This window comes from Nicotiana tabacum, chromosome 18 (genome assembly GCF_000715075.1).
Source record: "Nicotiana tabacum cultivar K326 chromosome 18, ASM71507v2, whole genome shotgun sequence".
NCBI classification, from domain to species: domain Eukaryota; kingdom Viridiplantae; phylum Streptophyta; class Magnoliopsida; order Solanales; family Solanaceae; genus Nicotiana; species Nicotiana tabacum.
In genome coordinates this window covers 95,528,307-95,547,916 of record NC_134097.1, presented here as the reverse complement: position 1 = coordinate 95,547,916, position 19,610 = coordinate 95,528,307, and the positions used below count along the sequence as shown (strand labels likewise).

At 35.7% G+C, this 19,610-nt stretch overlaps 1 protein-coding gene and 1 pseudogene across 2 annotated transcripts; both read left to right on the top strand.

Moving 5' to 3' along the window:
• The first annotated feature begins 451 nt into the window (after window positions 1–451).
• Window positions 452–2,362, top strand: LOC107770105 (U2 small nuclear ribonucleoprotein B'' 2-like; annotated as a pseudogene).
• A 9,284-nt stretch (window positions 2,363–11,646) lies between these two features.
• Window positions 11,647–19,080, top strand: LOC107770104 (serine/threonine-protein kinase PBL34). 2 transcript variants are annotated; one of them, XM_016589368.2, is made up of 7 exons: window positions 11,694–11,830; window positions 11,988–12,268; window positions 13,526–13,848; window positions 13,954–14,089; window positions 17,594–17,730; window positions 17,802–17,925; window positions 18,214–19,080. In XM_016589368.2, exons 2-7 carry the CDS (start codon window positions 12,103–12,105, stop codon window positions 18,732–18,734), a joined length of 1,407 nt encoding a protein of 468 aa, XP_016444854.1. In that variant the 5' UTR covers window positions 11,694–11,830; window positions 11,988–12,102; the 3' UTR covers window positions 18,735–19,080. The 2 variants fall into 2 exon arrangements, with proteins under 2 accessions (XP_016444853.1, XP_016444854.1); XM_016589367.2 differs by having other exon boundaries at window positions 11,647–12,268.
• The last annotated feature ends 530 nt before the right edge of the window (window positions 19,081–19,610 follow it).

Sequence of the window (19,610 nt, the reverse complement as noted above, 5' to 3'; positions counted from 1 at the left end):
CATAAAGTTTTTATGTAATAAAATGCGATTGAAGTACCCATTGACAAATTATTGTATTGTATGGCCAGTCTTTAAATTATGTCCTTGTACTCCAATAACAACTATGACTCAATCACAAATAATTTGGAATCAATTATGAGTCTTTTATTGACCATGTTACTCCATTTAATCTCATTTCATTTCATGCCACTCTTTTGCAAATACAAATAGAGAGTAATAGAAGTTCGGTATATGTTGTTTTTTGCTGACAATTTAGCCTGTTACATTAAAGGGGAATATAATAATTTAAATAGTGGTCTAAAAAGGGACATTTGTCCAAATTCCTCCCCTGGCCACCTGAATCGATTTTTCTATTGGGCCGGTCTACAATTCAAGCCCACTGTGCGTTCCAGACCAATAAATCCACAACCCACATTGTATTCTCTCTTGCAGCTCCAGCCTCTTCGAATTTTCTCGCGCACATTCACAAAAACAGCAGGTGATACGGCTGGAGAAAGGTACTCCGGTAATGATGCTTACAGGAGACATACCAAACTATTTACATTAAGAACTTAAATGAGAAAGTCAAGAAAGAAGGTAACTTTTTTCTTTTTCTCTTATTATTTCAAGATTGAAGCTAGGGTTTAGCAAAATTATACATTTGTTAAGAAATCAGTAATTGTTAAAAGCTGCAAAATTTCAGCTGTTTGTTAGCTGATGTTTTGAACCCTAGTATGTTAGCGGTGGGGATAAGTGTGAGGTTTACAGAACTCCAATTTTGCCGTAAAAACACAAATTTCTGCAGTATTGGAATAGAATGTGTTAGAGCACACACTATATAGATGTGAACTACTAGAACTCGGTAATTACAATGTTAATATATTAGTTCAGTAGTTGCATCAGTTGAAAGACAATGTAATTTGATCAAATTATGCTCAATGAATTTGCCGTCTCTTGACTACACGATTAGAAACTTGCGGTTCTCCAAACTGTAATGTGTTCTATTATCGATGGATGATATAAAAGCATGTAGGTATGGTTTACTTTGACACTCTGGCATGTGCTTTACTGAAAAAGTTTGGCCGTTAATGCAAGTGTTTTTGTTAGGAGGGAATCACACTGACTGTTGTTATTTGATTATGCATACTTAGAGGTAGTTAGATTGAATTTTTTGGTATTTACAGGTTCTTTTGGCTTTAAAATGTGTGATAAGTAGTTACTTTTATTCTTATTGGTTTTCTACTTGATTTGCAACATTCATGAATCCTGCATGATATTCTCTTTTTTTTTCTCCCCAAAGTCCTTTCATGAACATCAGGGCAAAATACTCTTAGATGTTCATCCAGCTTTCTGGTGATCATTTTTTTTTATAGTTTTTTTACATATTCGTCACAAAGCCTATATTATAATCTCTGCGTTGAGGGTTAAACTTGGCAAGAAAGATATGTAATTATCAAGGAGAAAGCTTCACGATTTGCTCTGTGAGTGCTCTATCGAGTAATGAAACATGTAACTCTTATGTAATACTGCATCAAGAAATGGTCTTCTAATAATTACATCATTGATTGTCTATTTTTCTTTTGCTCGTTATGCTTTCAAATGCTATTTTCTGTTTGTTTATGGTGTGCCTGGAGTTTGTTATGTATACTGATGGTGGAGCCATTTTGAACGGATTCTCTTTTCTAATTACTGAAAATGCCAAACATCCTCTGGCTTGTCTTTTGTATATTAGAAATTAATAAAGAATACAATTATTAGTTCTTATGTTTACCTCCTTCCATCAATTTTCCTTAAACTAAATAATATATATTTGTTCTTACATTGTTTTTTTAGTGGGTATTACTACAGCTGTTTCCAGAAGGGTGGGTGTATGACCTTTGCTTTATGCTAATGATTTCTTCTTGTTTTGCAGAGCTAAAGAGGTCTCTTTATTGCTTGTTCTCTCAGTATGGGAGGATTGCCGATATAGTGGCGCTGAAGACCCCCAAACTTAGAGGACAAGCATGGGTTGTGTTTAGTGAAGTAACTGCTGCCAGTAATGCTGTGCGGCAAATGCAAAACTTCCCTTTTTATGACAAACCTATGGTGAGAGTAATGACAGTTGGGACTGTAGTATGTTTTCTTTTGTGTGTTTTCAGCACTCACATGGCTGTTGTGGCATAACTGTTCAGATATGTCCTGCTTCGTTCTTTCCTTATTTTCTCTAGCTATCTGCTGAAGTATCTGATGAGCCGGAACCTTGAGAAGCATATGCTAATGTTATGTTTATATGATCCTTATCAACTTGTTATGTCTTGTGACATCCTTTGTCCTATCAGAAAAAGCTACTACTCTGTGTACTGTATTATAGTCTTGTAAAATGTGTCTTTCAGCTTGGACTGCCCTTTCTGGTTTTATAATGTGTCCCTAAATAATATAATCTATCAAAATATGGATTTTGGAAACATATTTCTGAATCCACTTTATGCTTAGAGATTAAAGCATTTCAGTTTCTTGCTAAATACCTGTGCATCATCAAAAAGGTATACCAAGTACCCCCCCCCCCCCCGACTACCCTTCCCAGAAGCCAAAGATTTTTGTTTCAATTGCTCTTATTCCCAATTGCGTGGTTGGAGGTGGAGAGCCCTTCCCACTAGGCTATTCCTCCCTTTTCTACGTTAACTACAGTTTGTTTGATTGATCTTTTAATTTATTTTTCTCCTGGTTATGGTTGTGGTGGCATAACTAAGTGAACATATAGCTGCTTGCCTAAATATTGATTGGACTTTGGCCGTAGATCTTTCATGAGTTATGTCTCTAATTAAGGACCATGGAGACATGAACTTAAACCTAAAATGACACCATTAGAAAAATCAGATACATGTATGCTTGTGTTTTATGTGGAGGGGATTTACCTACCAGTTAGAATGAGAAAGTTTGCTATTGATATTTTGGACACTAAGTTTGATTTTCTCAGGAGTCTAGACATCTATATGCTCTACATAGATAGGAAAATGAAAATATGGACCAAGCTCCACAACAATCTGCTTAACCTTACAGGCAAAAGAAGACATAGGAACTGTTTAATAGGGTGATAAAAGAATATCAGATTAATTAGGTGTAACCCGAGGTTTATCAGCAATTGTTAAAATGGAAAAGGTAGGTGGAGGTTGTGAAATAATTAAACAGTACCTGTTCCTCATTTTTGTGTAAATCCTTATGACCATATGCTTGATTGGAAGGAAATTTACTAACTTTTGTAAAACAAATAGAAGTCTCAAATATGCATCCCTTTAGAATAGTTTATCCGGAGAGCTGTATCAACTTATTGCTTGGTTTTAATATTGAGAATTTTTCATAAAGCACCATCTTTTAGGTCTAACTAGCCATTTATAGATACCCTTTGCTATATTACGTGTTATAGATACCTTTTATGTTTTTATACAATGTATTTCATGTATTTAAGCTGTTGTATTCATTAATACAACAAAAAAATAGGCGTAAAAACTGGAATTCCAGCTAAGTTTGACATGTATTTAGCTGTATTCAAGCGGCATTAACATTAAATACAGTAACGTATCTGCGCAAAATCTGGAAGGTTAAACTGGTTAAAAACGGAAGGAAATCAAATCACATGATATTCTCCTAATTTAACTCAACGAACTAAAACGATCCCTCATTAATCTGTATTTGAAAGATACATAATAAAGATTATAGCTGAATAAAGAGAAATACATATGAATAATACAGTTGAGTAGAACTGTATACAGTTGAATACAACAAAATACAACTTAATTCATCTGAATAAAACACTTGAATACAACAAAATACAACTGAATACAGCTGAATAAAACTTTTGAATGCAACAAAATACAACTAACTTCTGCTGAATAAAATAGTTGAATATAACTAACTACAACTGAATACAGTTGTATAAAACACTTGAATACAACTAACTACTGCTGAATAAAATAGTTAAATACAACTGATTAAAACTGAATACAAGAGAATACGCATAACTTTTTAATACATCTAAAATATGTAAATGAATGCTACTGAATACATGTGAATACAGCTGAAATATACATTCGAATACAACTGAATACAAATAGGCGATCTAGAGAGAGAAACAACCTTATGGCTTCGCCGGCGGCCAGCCATTAATTCCGGTTGATCAGCCCCCTAACACATCTGCCCAACCTCCTACAACAACTACAAACAATCCCCCGCCCTCAAATCCCACAAACGAAGCCATGAATTACGCAAAATGTGTGAACCCTACTTCGACGACCACTGCCAAGCAGAATCGAGCCGCTACAGTTGAACCAATTGCTCTTCGTCTATCAAAATCAACGAATTAAACTTACCCTAAGCGGTTGTAATGGAGTGATAATGGAGGAGAACTAGAGAATTTGGGTGGGAGAAGAGGTATGAATCGTGGGTTGAGGGAGAAAGAGTAAAGTGTATGCAAAAAGAAAGAGAGAACGTGGTAAGTCAATTTTACTGTGATTATGTGAGAGAAAAGACTAAAAAGGAGAGAGAAAAATATTATTTAGCATATATGGTGCCTTAAATGTAGGATGTAACTATAATTAGATATTTGACTATAAAGTATAAAAGGTATCTATAGGATGTAATATTTTAAAATGGTATTTATTTAAAATAAATAGGGTACTAAGATTTTCTATAGGGTGTAAAAATTCCTTTAATATTCAACATTTTGGAGCATGTCCTAACTGTCTCTGTGCTTGGTGCTTGTACGGTTACAAAGTGTGTCCTCTAGTTGCCTCTAAATAACCTGTATACAAGTGCACATGAGACACTTTATGGACTACTATCTTTAGAAAGATACACTTTTTTTTGTTTAATTTTCTCCGGGACTATATGTTTGTATAATATTCTTTAGGTTTGCTGTTGATCACTTTATATGGTGTATAGCAGTAGAAGGATGTCAGTGACTAAGCTTTTGATATAATGCAGCGGTTACAATATGCTAAAACAAAGTCAGATTGTATTGTTAAGGCAGAGGGGACCTATGACAAGAAAAAGAAACAAGAGGAAAAAGGTGAAATCATTCTATTGTACATTATTCATCTGCTCCATCTTCTGTTAAGCTTCTCATTTGCCCCAAACTGCATGTTATGGCAATTCATCTTTGGAAATGTCAAAAATTGAACCCTGTATTCCAAGAAGAGCACTCTTTACTGAAGCTAAGAGCAATCATACAAGCTAAATAGACATTAATTGATATTTTTCTATTCCTTTGGATCTAGTCGGCTTTTAAATATTCAAGTTGAGGTAAAATCACAGAAAAGCAAAATAAACACACACGAGGCTCGAGGTCGTCCCACCTAATAAAAGAAAAAGAAAAATACTACGAGTTCTACTATCGATCTCCAAATACAAATACTTCGGGGCATATCCCGGAATAAAATATATACAAATCCTTCGGAGCATTCCCCGGATAAATTTAACTAAGGGGGACCTCTCGCCTCAGAAAGAAGCTAAAACAAAAACATCCTAAAGGTTCACCTACCCAAAGGTGGTCGGCCTAAGCATACTCCTAGCGAATAAGATGACAAAATAAATAAATAAAAGAGAACTACATAAAAGGGAACTTCTAAATCATGCTCAAATTCTCTTGACTTTTTATTTTATGTATTTGACCAAGCTAAATTCCTATGGCATGTAAACAATTTAATCACTAATGAGCTGGCCTTTCCCAATTCCCACGGCCCGACAACCATTCAAATCAATTTCATATTCAACAAGTTCGGTCCAAAACAAAGTATCCAGCAGATAAACATCTAAAGCAATTAAGGAAGACGAGAGTTAAAGAAAGTTTCTGAGCCATTAGATGAGCCACTGAAAGACTTCTTGTTTCCCCATAATTAACTACGTGACCCTAACTGACTTTGCTCCTTTTAAACTCTTATTTCATGACATCAAGATTATAGTCATTGTAGACAAAATAGCCAAGTGCATAATAAGTTTTCAAAAGTGGCACGAATTTTGCACCAGACAGTAACATCAAAAGAGAGTTCATAAGATTCCCAACATCATGCACGATGCATTTGGAAATTTTAAAATCAACAGCATAAGCAATTTAACCACTATAAGATTACCATAACTTTTAAGAACCAAGAAGAGAGGTCATTCGTTCAAACATGAATCAAATAACAGAGATGTCACCATTCCCCACCTAAACTCAATAAGATAAGAATATTTCAACACATGGTTGTTTGAAAAGAAGAAAGACCCGATGCCCTACTACTCAGATTCAGCACGGAAGAAAGAAACTAGAGCATTTCTCCAATTATTCAAACACAACGTTAAGGATCCTACTAACTGCCAAGAACCATGAACCAAGATGAAAACAATCTGTCGTATCACTTCATTTAAGATTGAACGTTAGACCCATTTGAAAGAACATTGTTTCAACATTAAAATGGACTACGAGTCGGATTAAGCCCACAGAAGAATTCATGAACTCACTCTAATTAAGAGACTACGCCGAATCTCATAAAGAAAACAACAATCATACATTACTAATTCAAACTAAAGAGGCAACTTCAGAACATTCTAGTTACTTTCGATACAAATTGATGGATCTAAGCAGTGGTAAAGCAAATTCATGGAAATACAATGATTCTATCTTGCATTAAAAGTCTATAAAGTTATTGAAAAACCTATCTATGTTTTAGAGTTCAGACCGAAAAAGTTATGTCAAACCAACATGCTGTAATTTTCTTAGTGGGTTAGCTTCAAACGTTCAACACGAATCCAACACCATAGCTATATAAAATTGCAAACCAGAACACACTTTCAAGCTCATTTTGACTAAAAACAAATAGCAGAAAAGATTTAAGCAAGAACAAACCAACTGACAAGATTAGCACCAAAGAGAAACAGATTAATAAATCTGTAATTATCACTAATTAATCCGTCTTCTAATGGCTCATCTAAGACTCGATTCGTAAGCGAAATAAAGAGAAAGAGGAAAGAATTGAAACTGAAATTAGAATTTCTTGAATAATAACACTTCAACAAATACAATGATTCATGATGAATGATGCTCGAACGAGGGATTACAACAGGGACCGCAAACCAGCTTCGAATCGGCACTTCGGCTCAAATCGGCGACGAACTCAGAACCAAGCTTCAATCAAAGTCCATTTTTGAACACCACGACCAAAAGAAGAAACTAACAATATTTTTAGGTATTTTCTGATTTTTCGAATGGAAACAAAAGTCGAACAATAATCTAAACTCAAATTATTTTTCTATTTTTGTTTTTCTGGAATTCAAACCAAATATTAAAAAAAATCTCAAAACTGAAAAGAACCCTAGAACCTTTCTCCCAATTTTCTCCGATTTTTCTGTCCAATTTCTCCAAAACCCTAGAACTTTCCTTTTTCTTCCCTTTTTTCTCTGAAAATCACCCCTCCTATAAATCCCCCCCCCCCCCCAAATATATACTCCATCTCAAAACTTCTATCCTTGTCCTCCAAGAAAACCCGAAAATCCTCTAAAAACCTCCAAAATTCGGTTTTTCGACCTATAAAGGACAAGTGGAGGGAGTAGATTGAGTGAGACTCAATCCTACGCCGCCCATTAATCCTAATCTAGTCTTCAAATGAAATTCGGGTGAGATGAGCGCGTGAGGGAGAGGCGGACTCGATTTGTCAGAGTTTGTTATGGATTCGGCTGACGTGGAAGGAATATGAGGGGAGGGAACCATGGATGGTTCGTTTATGGTGGGGTTTGGGTTGGGTTAGGATGGCAGAAGGGTGTGAGGGAGAAGAGGGATGTGGCTGGGGTCTTTGGGATTAGGTCTAGGGTTTGGGGAATATTAAACTTTTAAATGGAGTTAAGATAAAAGATGGGCCGTTGGATTTTGCGGAATGGAAGGCTGAGATTAAAGGAAGCATGGGTCGGGTCCGATGGGTATTGGGGCGAGTTAGTGGATTTAGACAGGTTTGGGACGGGTTTGAAGGGGTTATGGGATTGGGCTGCTCAGATTTTGGGCCTCATGTTTGAATTGGGCTCCGAGATTTTACAAAATTGGGCCAAAAGAAAGCTGAAAATTCAATTTAAATACCTACAAAAAATATGAAAACTCTTAATTGATTTTGATAAACTGTTAATATTAAAAATAAAAACTAAAAATTAAAGTTGAAACTATTTTTGGTATTTTCAAGGATTATATTAGAATAAAAATAGGTTAAAAGTGATATATCTTTCTAAAAATAGCTAATACTAAATTAAATAGAAAAGTGAAACTATGTTTTTTGTATTTTTCAATTTTTGTGCCAAAAAAATAGAATTAAATTTAATAATAGAGTGAAGTCCTAAAGAAATAAATTCAAATAAATATCCTAAAAATAATAGGACTATTAAAAATAATTCTAATGCGTGGGTCAAAAATTACATGTCTACAGTTATCAAACAGACATATTGAGACATGGGCGCATCGGCCTGGCGCCGATATAGGTTTCTCGATCTTGAAATCAGTCGTTATTTCGCATGGAGGAGGAATGCACTCCTCAATACGAGGGGGCACTACTGGTTTTCCCTTGGTCGATTGAGAAGATGAAGGAGCATTTTCCAAAACCCGATTTAGAGGTCTTGGCCATTATAATATGGAAATTCAAGAAAATGGAGAATGCTGATAGTGAAGAGAAGAAGGAATTCAGAGAAATTAAAAGAGCTAATAACACTTTGGGAATTATATGAGAATAAAGTTTGCAAGAGTGTGAAGTTTATCTATTTATAGAGGTTATTTAAGCGTGCCGAGGAAGCTGAAAAGCGAACCGTCAATCGCCTCCAATTAATAACTTTGGGAAACCGCACGAAAAGCAACCTTTCAGTCACTTCAGCCGCTGACGTCACGAGATTGACATCAGGATCGAGGCGTCGAAGATTACTTCATTTTTTTTTATCGATCTATTTCGAATTCGAGCAAAATGTTCATTCGACTACTAAGCCCAAGGGCTACCCGAGTTCGAGAAAATTCTCACTCGGGGACTATAAAAAAACCTAAGGGCTAACTCTATTTCAAGTTCGAGCAAGTGCTCGCTCGACTACTAAGCCCAAGGGCTACTCGAGTTTGGGAAAATTCTCACTCGGTGATTATCTACGAAGCCTAAAGACAAACTTTATTTCAAAGTCGAGAACTTGCTCTCACTCAACTCGGACTCAGGAGTTCCGATGTCCCGAGCTCGCAACAAATCAATTGAAGCTTAGCTCGAGGATTAACAAGAACCTTAAGAGGTATTATATTGATTGATTAAAAACCTGAGGGTTGATTATATCCCGAGTCTGGTATTTGGACTAGTCGCTAAAAGTTATACAATCAGATTTTCTACAAGTAAAGACGGAATGAAATTCAACACGAGCCAACAGGGAGACCAAGGGATCCTTTTACATTTACAAGAGATGGTTACAAAATATGACTACAACATCCGCGAGAGGTACTTACACGGGAACAAAGAAACAAAAAACAAAAGCCAAGACTTAATCTACTTTTAAGACCACGTCCTCGAGAGTGTTATCTTTAGGAACCTCCTTCCCGGGGATCCCATTTTAATCTTTGGAAACGTTTGTGAGCCCGAAGAGATTTAGGGTAGAAAGCCCTCGATAAATGTAACTATGTCTCCAACAGCGGGGGTCGAGTATTCCGTTGAGATTTTGGGCCATAATCCGTTAAAAAAGAACAACAAAAGAAAAAGACCATAAGGGAAGACCAGAAGATGCAACTTCACCTTCTATCACAAGAAAAACCCAAAGGGTCGCGGGATGTATGAGCAACGATCCAAGAATGTTCTTCCTCGCGGAATATGATTGTACGATTCCGTACTTGGTGGTTAGACAGCTGTACCAAGAATATTCCTTACTGTAAATAGAAATATTCCTTATTTAGAGCTCCCATATTATATAAAGGAGACCCCAATTATTTGTAAGACATCTTATGATCATTGAGAGAAGAATATACTTTCTACCTTTTGCCTACTGTTCATCAGCATTGTCCTTTAGCTCTATTGTTCTTACTTTATTTTTATTACTTAATTGTTCTTATTGCCCCAAGCCACTTCGAGGTCACTAAGCTCGAAGTCACTGCTACTAAGGAACGTTGGTTTAATTTACTTCTATCTTTCATTTTTACTTTATATTTCTTGACTATTAATTGGTATTGAATTAAATCACATATCTTTAAAATCACATATCTTTAATATTTAATTGTTACTCATGTTTTTGAGGTAAACAACTATATATGATTTCTTTGATATATTTTCAAAATAGGAAAAATTGTTCGAGCGCCGATGATTTTCTCAACTGATAACACCTGTCTTTCTACTCATGGATCAATAATAATTGGAACAAATAAGTAATACTTATAACTTGCTTATCTAGAATGATGATTGATATTCAAGATCATAGTATCTTTGATTCTATGATGTGATCTAATATAATAAGCTTGCGTATCCCCAAAAGTAATACTGTAAGAATGGAGTGGTCGGTTATGACCAAAAGTATACAATGCAAGACATGCGTTTTTCATGCACGCATTTGTCATTTAATCATAGTTAATTGATATGTCTTTTCACTTTATATATAATTTATAACTAACTAAAATTAATTTGCTTAGTTTGATATCATTATCACTCCGATTGAGACAGATTATTTACATATATTAACTAGTCATGATCAATTAATATTAACACTTGTCTTGTTTTTATAGAATCCGTTGCAAACACTGAACATGAGTTAAAAACTTTTGATAGTACAATATACGATAACAATAACAACTTTAGTGTATTCCTATAACTTTTGATAGTACAATATAATTAAAAAAATTCATCTCACAAAAAAACTTGTATCTTATTCATAAAATGGGTAAGTTAAAGGAATCTCCAGCTTTAGACTTTAGTTAAATTAAAAATAAAAAAGTTGGAAAGAAGCATGCATAGTACCGGCAAGAATGGCGTCTACAACTCAGTGAATGACACGTCACATTGTCGGTCCCACGAGTTACTTTCTCTTAGTTGCCATTTTCTCCACTTCCCAGCCAACTCTTTTAAATCCATTTTACGGAATTACCCCTACAGGTAACATTTTATCCAACCAAGTTCATCAGTACAGTCAACATCCACATGAGCATTTTGGGTAACCCAACTTCCCCTGACCGCATTCTCTGGGCAGCTCCCTTATCTCCAATCCTATTTTACAGAAAGATAAGCTCGATAAATGCTTTATAATTTATTAACTTATCATAATTGCATAATAACATGATATGTGAATCTATATTATATTTTATTACATATAATAAAGCTGAATAAAATTCTTTTTCAAACCTCATTTTCTTTTCTTTTTTTAAATTAATTGGATTGTGATTATATAGTCTGACAAGACAACTTCTCTATTACTAACTTGAAATGATTAATTAAGATTATTAAAGTTACAAGGTTCTTTAAAATTTACACATGTTCCGTACAAACATATAATTTTAATCAGAATTTAAAAAATATTAAACCTTAACTTTTACAAGGTTACTAGTAGTAATTTTTCTTGTTATTAGGACTGACACCAATTTATGATTTTGCAAAACTTTTTATATACACTGTACATATTTATTTTCAGGATTTTATCAATTTATAGTAACTTTTGTTATCCAATTATACCCCACTCAGACAAACATTCCTGTAACTAGACATATGTTACTCTCCTCTCTCTATATATACTACTATTATTTATTATGTGTATTTTTTTTATATTAAGGAGCCACGAACTGGTCAAGCAGCATATTTGTTAAGATTTCAATATTTTTGGGCAGCAGACATTTCTTTTTTGAAGTGGGATTATCTGATACCAGGTTTGCTTTGTACTGTGCTTGGGGCAGGTTCTTTGTTTTGCTTGTGATCTGAATCAAAATTAGCTCTTTTGGAGGCTTTCAATGTCATGTGTTTCTTGATTTTTTGAGCTATTTCATTTGTATATTTATTGGAAGTCCTTTTCCATTCTCTATTTAGGTCATGTTAGGGAACTGTGGTTCAATTGTTTAAGGGTTTTTGGAGATTAGTGGACACAGGTTTGGTAAAAGGACAGATTGTGTGAGGGGTTTGATGATTGTTAAGTTTGTTAACTATGGGATTAGGTGGTGATGGTGTAAAAGGGGAGTCTTGGGATGTAAAGAAAAAAAAAGGGCGAGTGGAGGAGAGTGGCTGTTGGATTAAGTTATGGTTTATTGGTAGCTGTATTTCTTCAAGATCTAAAGTTGATAGCTCCATCAGTGGCATCACCACTCGCTGCGGTAACTCTTCACTCACTTTTTACAAGTTCCATTCCATGTTATGCTTTGAAGTTTTAATTGCATTATTCTTTGAAGATTGATCATACCTTGTCAAGAATTCTGAGGCATTACTAGAACAAACCTAGGTACTATCCTTTTTACAAAGCCCTACTTACTGTTAGGGTAACAATGTTTGTGTTCTCGAAATTGAAGTTGCTGTTGGTGCAGTATTCTTTTGTCATTCTTGGCTTTTTCTTTTGTATGTTTGCCAATATTCTTGAATTAAAAATACCCCTCTGTTATGTCAAATTTGCAAGGTAAACTTAATGTGAATCAACAAGCAATGGCAAGAGATGAAACAATGCTTGGTTTTCTGTTATATATCATCCTCTCTCAGCTGCTGATATGATTTTCTAGTGAAGAATTTGTAAGAAACTGCTACATAATAATTCTTCAGTGAACAAAGCTGCTTCCAACACTTTGTGGGGGTCCGTTAGCACCTAGTTCATGTCAGTTTTTAAGTTGTCTTCCATTTCCCACTGATCCTTGTGAATACCGAACACTCAACATTTTTGTGATTTCAAGTTAGTAATTCACAAGCGTGATTTGATAGAATTAATATCTTGTGTAGTGCTAGGGCTTTGGTTTCGTGGTAAGAGCGCATCGTGATATGTGGATTTGGCGCAAATCACGAGTTCGAATCTTGCCTAGGAGTAGAGAGCCTAGTACATTTAAATGAAAAAAGATAGAGAAGCGAGCCCATTATCCACCGCGTTCTGGACTGCGTGCTAGCTGGTCCTCGGGGATTTCTCACTTATCAAAAAACTGTTGCTCCTAATATTTTATCTATTTTCTAATGTTTGCTAAAGGAAGGGATTGTAATTAGACTACTAATGTCATCTAGTTATAGATTAGCACAATGGATCAAATCTTTAATTATCTACTAATGACACAAGCATAAACCAGCTGAATATTCGGGAAAAAAAAAAATCAATTTGTCAATGGAATCATAGTTCTCTTGGCATAATGGGAACAGATCAATAAACCATTAGAAACTTTATAGACTTAAGTATAATTCTGTATGCACATGTATCATGTGCATTTGTTGCACCTTTACTCAATTCAGTATGTATAGGTTGACTGCTTCAGACTTTTTTAAACACTTTGTTCTATTCTGATAGGAAAAGTTTGGGGCTTTCCAAGATTAATCTAAATAACATATATGCTTTAATGGTAATTAGTACTCATTGTGCTAACATCTTGTATCATTATTTGCAGAAAGTAAATCCACAAATGATACAAGCATAGACCAGATTGTTGCTCCAATTATTTCTTCCACGACCACAAGTAATGCTTCCACCTCCAAGCTCGAAGAGGAACTTAAAGTGTTTTCACGGCTTCGGAAGTTTGCATTCAATGATTTGAAGCTGGCCACAAGAAACTTCAGACCAGAATCCCTTCTTGGTGAAGGAGGTTTTGGCTGCGTCTTCAAGGGGTGGATTGAAGAGAATGGGACAGCACCTGTTAAACCAGGGACAGGGCTTACAGTTGCTGTGAAAACTCTAAATCATGATGGGCTTCAGGGTCACAAAGAATGGCTGGTTTGCTGCTCTCTGATTTTATCTAAAAGCTTATGGTGTATTTCTTGTTTAGTTTTTTTTTTTTTTTAATCTTGGTTTATGTTAATGTATTTTCTCATTTGACAGGCTGAAGTAAATTTTCTTGGTGACCTCATTCATCCCAATCTAGTTAAACTGATTGGTTATTGTATTGAAGATGATCAAAGGCTGCTAGTTTATGAATTTATGCCTCGAGGAAGCTTGGAGAACCATCTGTTCAGAAGTATGTAATTGACCATTTTCTAATATATTTTACATTATTTTATTCCCTGAATTTTGATTATATTTAAAGAACCAGCGTAAGATGTGTTTTTGTAAAATTAATCCACAAAAAAAAAAGGAAGAAAGCAAAAAGATATGATGTTTGTATATATTACTGGAGAAGATTTTGTTACACGCAAGTAAATTCTTACGTAAGTGAAATCACCAAGTAAATATTCACGTGCATATTGCTGATTTCCTCAGCAAGCGTTAGTTGGTTTAGTCACGTGGCAAATCACTACTCGCAGAGTATAACTTGTGTTTTCTTGTTGATGTTTAACCATCTGTGAAGATAAGATATGACTAATTTAGGTTCCAGTACCAAATAGAAAATCTATTCCCCAAGATATAATGCAATTAATTGCTTTATAAATTTTAAGGTCGGAATGGTAATATGGAGCCAGCATGGTAGCAAAGTTACCATTTAGTGTGGGAATGATCGCCTACATCTTTTCCTGACCCAAATTGAACCAATATGGTTTCACCATTTAGCAACCCACTATTTGTTTGGGAATCTGATTTCTCGCTTTTGTTACGATCACAGATTAATAATATGGGAAGGTTGAAGGCCTTATGGAAAATCTGAATCCTATGAGTTTAAGGATGATACTTTATAGGCGGCAGTCTTCATACTTCTGGAACCTCATCATCTCTTTTAGTCCTACTTTACATACTTTCTAGGTTTTAGGATCTTTTTTCCTCCATATGTTTGATATTGGCTGATTGACTAGGAAGCAAGTTAAATCAAGACCAGGGTAGATTTGTTAGGAGGAAGAAGTTTTCTTGTGAGAATATATCCCTAGTTTCTAGTGTTTAGTTGTTTTAATATCATGGGAAAAGGTACATTTTGTGCTAAAGGAACAAAAACGACTTATTGGAGGGTACAAAGAATCTTGAAAAATTGTCTACTCAATACCATTGTCCAGACGCCATTTGACCACTACTAAACCTGTCAGGCCCCACAATTGTTGTCAACTCCTACCATTGCCTCCCAAAATTTACTACTCCATGAGTTTCTTCTATCACCCAAAGTAGTTGCATAGAAACAAGTTTCTCGTGTAAATTATCTGCGATTAATATTTGCATCTCTGAATTATTTTGTATGCACTACCACCAAAACATAACTGTTAATTACTGTATATATGCTGGCAATGCCCTGCTTCCTGGAAGTTAAGAGAGTAGCTTTTATCATTGTTACTTTCTCTTAATCATGTCTATGTCTTAAACATTGACTGACTTATAGCAGTCTTCCATTTGGAGATAAACAGAACTTTTATACTGTTTATGTACTGGCAATGTTACTGCTTCCTGGAAGGGTAGAAGCTTTTCTTAATCATTTTTACTTTCTCTTCTTTATTTCCCCTCCTTTTTAACACCTTTATGGTGCATTGAGGTAAATGTGTTGTCCTAGAGCAGTTAGTACTTGCAAAACAAGAAAGCATGCTTAAATAGTGAGACAGTCTATTGGAGTCAGCACTTATGATATGTCTTTTTAAAGTTTGCATAGAAGAGAGGGAGGGAGAGAGAGAGAGAGAGAGAGTTCTACAGTAAAATATCTAGCAGGTTTCCTTGTTTGTTTCTTGATGCTTGCTTGAAAGAAAAAAGAGAGGAGGAAATGGGAGATCAGAGAGAGAAAGGGGAAGGGAGTTCTTGGACAGGATAGTGGTTAATCCTGGGTTTATAAGTATCAGCTGATATATTTTGGCTTTTGCTTTACCTCATTATTTGGGTGCTTTATACAAATTCTTCTGGCCATTATATAAGTCCAGAAGAGCTAGAATTGAGGGGTTTCTAGTCGATCACTAACGACTAGCTTCGCTCAGCTTAGCTTGAAATGCCAACCTTGAGATCGAACGTAAGTGTTATGAAACAACCTACGAGTTCTCACTTGAGTCTGCTAGTTTGGAGATTGTAATTCTTGAGCTCAACCTCGAGTCTAACCTGCTCATTTTTCTGTGAACTGAATGCCTGCTGCACATGAAATTCCATTTCTAATGAAATAAAAAACAGTTGCTAAAGAAATTAATCAATTGTGATATCAGCCACAAGAATGATAATTGTGTCCATTGACATCAGCAAGACCTGTTTCTATTGCTAGAAATTGTGCAGTTTATATATATCTATGCTATCCTTAACCCCAAAGTGAAATCTGTATTATTCCTGTTGTTCAATTAATTTGTCTCTTTCATTTTTAGAAAACCTCGTCGCCACTGATTCCTGAAGATGCAGATGAATCAAGGTAAAGACAAGGTTGTGTGGAAGTGAGGATTTAGGTTTGGTGGTTGTTTGTGATGATAGTGATGGAAAAAAGCATGGTGAGATAGAGTATGGACTGAGTTCTTATGTGTAGGTCATACACGCACACACACATAGAGAGAGAAAAGGGTTGGGGGGGGGGGGGTTAGAGATAGAGAAAAATAGGTTTGGCTTAGAGATGGAGATAGAAGTGAGGGAGAGGGAGGGGTGGCTGCTAACTTTAGGTTGTGTGTGCGAGGGGAGGGGCTAAAGTGGGTTGAGAACCATGAGGTTTCAGGTTCAAATCCCAGTTGAGGCAAAAAAATTTGGTGATTTCTTCTAATCTCTCCAAGCCTTGGTGGATACAGTTACCTAGTACCTGCGCTTGTGATAGGTAGCAGGTACCCCGTGGAATTAGTCGACACTACGGTTATTAAAAAAAATTATATATATTATATATATTCTTTTTGCATCTTATAGAAAAAAAAAAGGTTGTGTGTGTGAGGGGACATTCTAATCCAGAATAATGACAATTAATCATCCCTTTAGGAAATGCACTAACATTTTGTAAAACATAATAAAAGGTAATAGCACTGAGCATCTTGATCTTTAGGCTTGACCTATCATTGAACACTGGAAAATCAAATTGAGACTGCATGGGTCAAACCTGTTAGGTCTCCCTAAAATGAGACCTTTGAACTTCGTAAGTATGAAAATCCACAATACTGAAAAATCAAAAGATAAAGGCCATTATATTTTGGTTATTTCAGAAATATGCTAAATGCAGAAATTTGGAAATATATAATGCATACAGACCAACTAAGGCTTGCTGTTGGAGTAACATCATTTGTCTTCCCCAAGAATCACCAAATCCTCCCCTAATTTTTTTGTTGTGTAAGGTAACATCCCCCAATTTTGACTATCATCTTCCCTACCAAATTATCTATGATTGCTAGTGGCTGAACAATAGATCTATATAGAAAATGCTCATGCATTGCATCTCTCAGCAGAAGGTAATAAACTACAACTGCCAAACGAGGATCAAGGAATTCTAGCAAAAGTGCGAAGGAATCTAACATATAAGTGATTGACAGATTTCTAGAGTAATCCTATAATACTCTTAAGAAGTGCCAATCTCAAATGCCTCATATATTATTATCTGTATTTTCTGCTGTAAATGTTCATGTCCTTGCAGTATTTAGTAACTTTGTGATGATGTTGTTATTATCAGGGTCCCTGCCTCTTCCATGGTCCATCCGGATGAAGATAGCTCTGGGTGCTGCAAAAGGTCTTGCTTTTCTTCATGAGGAAGCAGAAAGACCAGTGATATACCGTGATTTCAAAACATCCAACATTCTGCTAGATGCGGTGTGTTCAAACACATTGGCAAATTGATCTCACCCATTTTTATCATTTTTCTAATAACACGGTTCTCTCAGGATTACAATGCCAAACTTTCTGATTTTGGACTTGCCAAAGACGGTCCAGAGGGCGACAAGACCCATGTTTCTACTCGTGTCATGGGCACATATGGATATGCAGCTCCAGAGTATGTTATGACAGGTAACACTAAGATCTTGGTGGCTTAATGCTTACCCACATTTCAGCTTTATCAAATTTCTCCGTGTCTCTTCATGTCCTACCTAGTTGGACGCTAGTTTGCTTACAAATCCTTCAAACCATTTTAATCTAGTATTCCTTAGTATTAATGTCTCTCTGTACAACTCTATGACCTGAAAACCACAGCTGAAAAGGCTGTTGAATGCTTCCACATCTGCTGAGTGAAACTTCCGTTACTTAGATTATCGATTCCTCTTATTGATTGAAACGCATGCCACTCTTTTGTATCAGGACATTTGACATCAAAGAGTGATGTCTACAGTTTTGGTGTAGTTCTGCTTGAAATGATGACAGGTAGGAGATCAATGGACAAGAACCGGCCAAATGGGGAGCATAACCTTGTTGAGTGGGCGCGGCCACATTTGGGTGAAAGAAGAAGGTTTTATAAATTAATAGATCCTAGACTTGAAGGTCATTTTTCTATAAAAGGTGCGCAGAAAGCTGCACAGTTAGCTGCTCGATGCCTTAGCCGGGATTCCAAAGCTAGACCTATGATGAGTGAAGTGGTTGAAGCCTTGAAGCCTTTGCCGAACCTCAAGGGCATGGCCAGCTCCTCGTACTATTTTCAGACCATGCAAGCTGACCGAATTGGATCAAGCCCAAATACAAGAAATGGCCTTAAAACGCAGGGATCATTCTCAAGGAATGGACAACAGCAACCAAGAAGTCTTTCAATTCCAAATGGTTCTCATGCTTCTCCATACCGTCATCAACTTCCTCAGAATTCACCAAAGCCAAATGGCGAAGCATAGAATTGGATTGGCAGAAATCTGTTTCTATCATTCGTTCATATCGCCCTCCATATATTTTGTTGGCCCACATTTATCCTTGGATGACTGGCAAGGAAATTGGAGCACACATTTTACATGATGTAGTGATCTTTGAGAGTGGTAAACTCCTACTTGAAAAGAATGTAGCAAAAGCACCATGGAGTAAATATATTTCTGTCATAGGGGGAATTTGTAATTGTCACTGATTCAATTCCTCAGAAAAAGGGTAAATTTTTTGTTAATTGCAGCTTCATATAGTGGAGTGTAGCACGTAGAAAACGGTCAGCTTTCTCAAAAAAAATAAAATTATATCAATTGTTGAACTGCAGTCGTCATGTCTTAGCAGATAGTAGTATACTTTTGTTTGTTCTTTTTGTTACTATACCGTTCTGGTTTGACAGTTGAGCAACATTCTTTATTGAAGGCAATTTTTGTACTGAGACCAACCTTTTTGCGTAAAATTATTGTGTTAGGTGGGAGGTAATAAATAGCCTAGTTGAGGTGTGCAGAAGTTAATCTAGACAGCACGGTTATAAAAAGAAGAAGAGAGTGCAATTTTTTAGTCATCAAAGATAATCAACCAAGGAAAGCTGGTCATATTTGAATTACTCTGGAATCCAACAATTAAAAGAAAGAATTTCCTTAAGAAGTGGAGATTAAGTGTGCAAGTCAGTACTAAAATACTACGTATTATATTTGTGCTAAAGGAGCTTCTTTTGGGAGAAGATATTTCCGTGTTATTTGTTTATACCAATGAATGCAAAGCATGTGTCTTTCATATATTCATTAATCACTTTAATGCATAATATCAAAGTGGAGCATTTTCTATATGGAAAAGAGTTTTTCCCCTTAATTTCA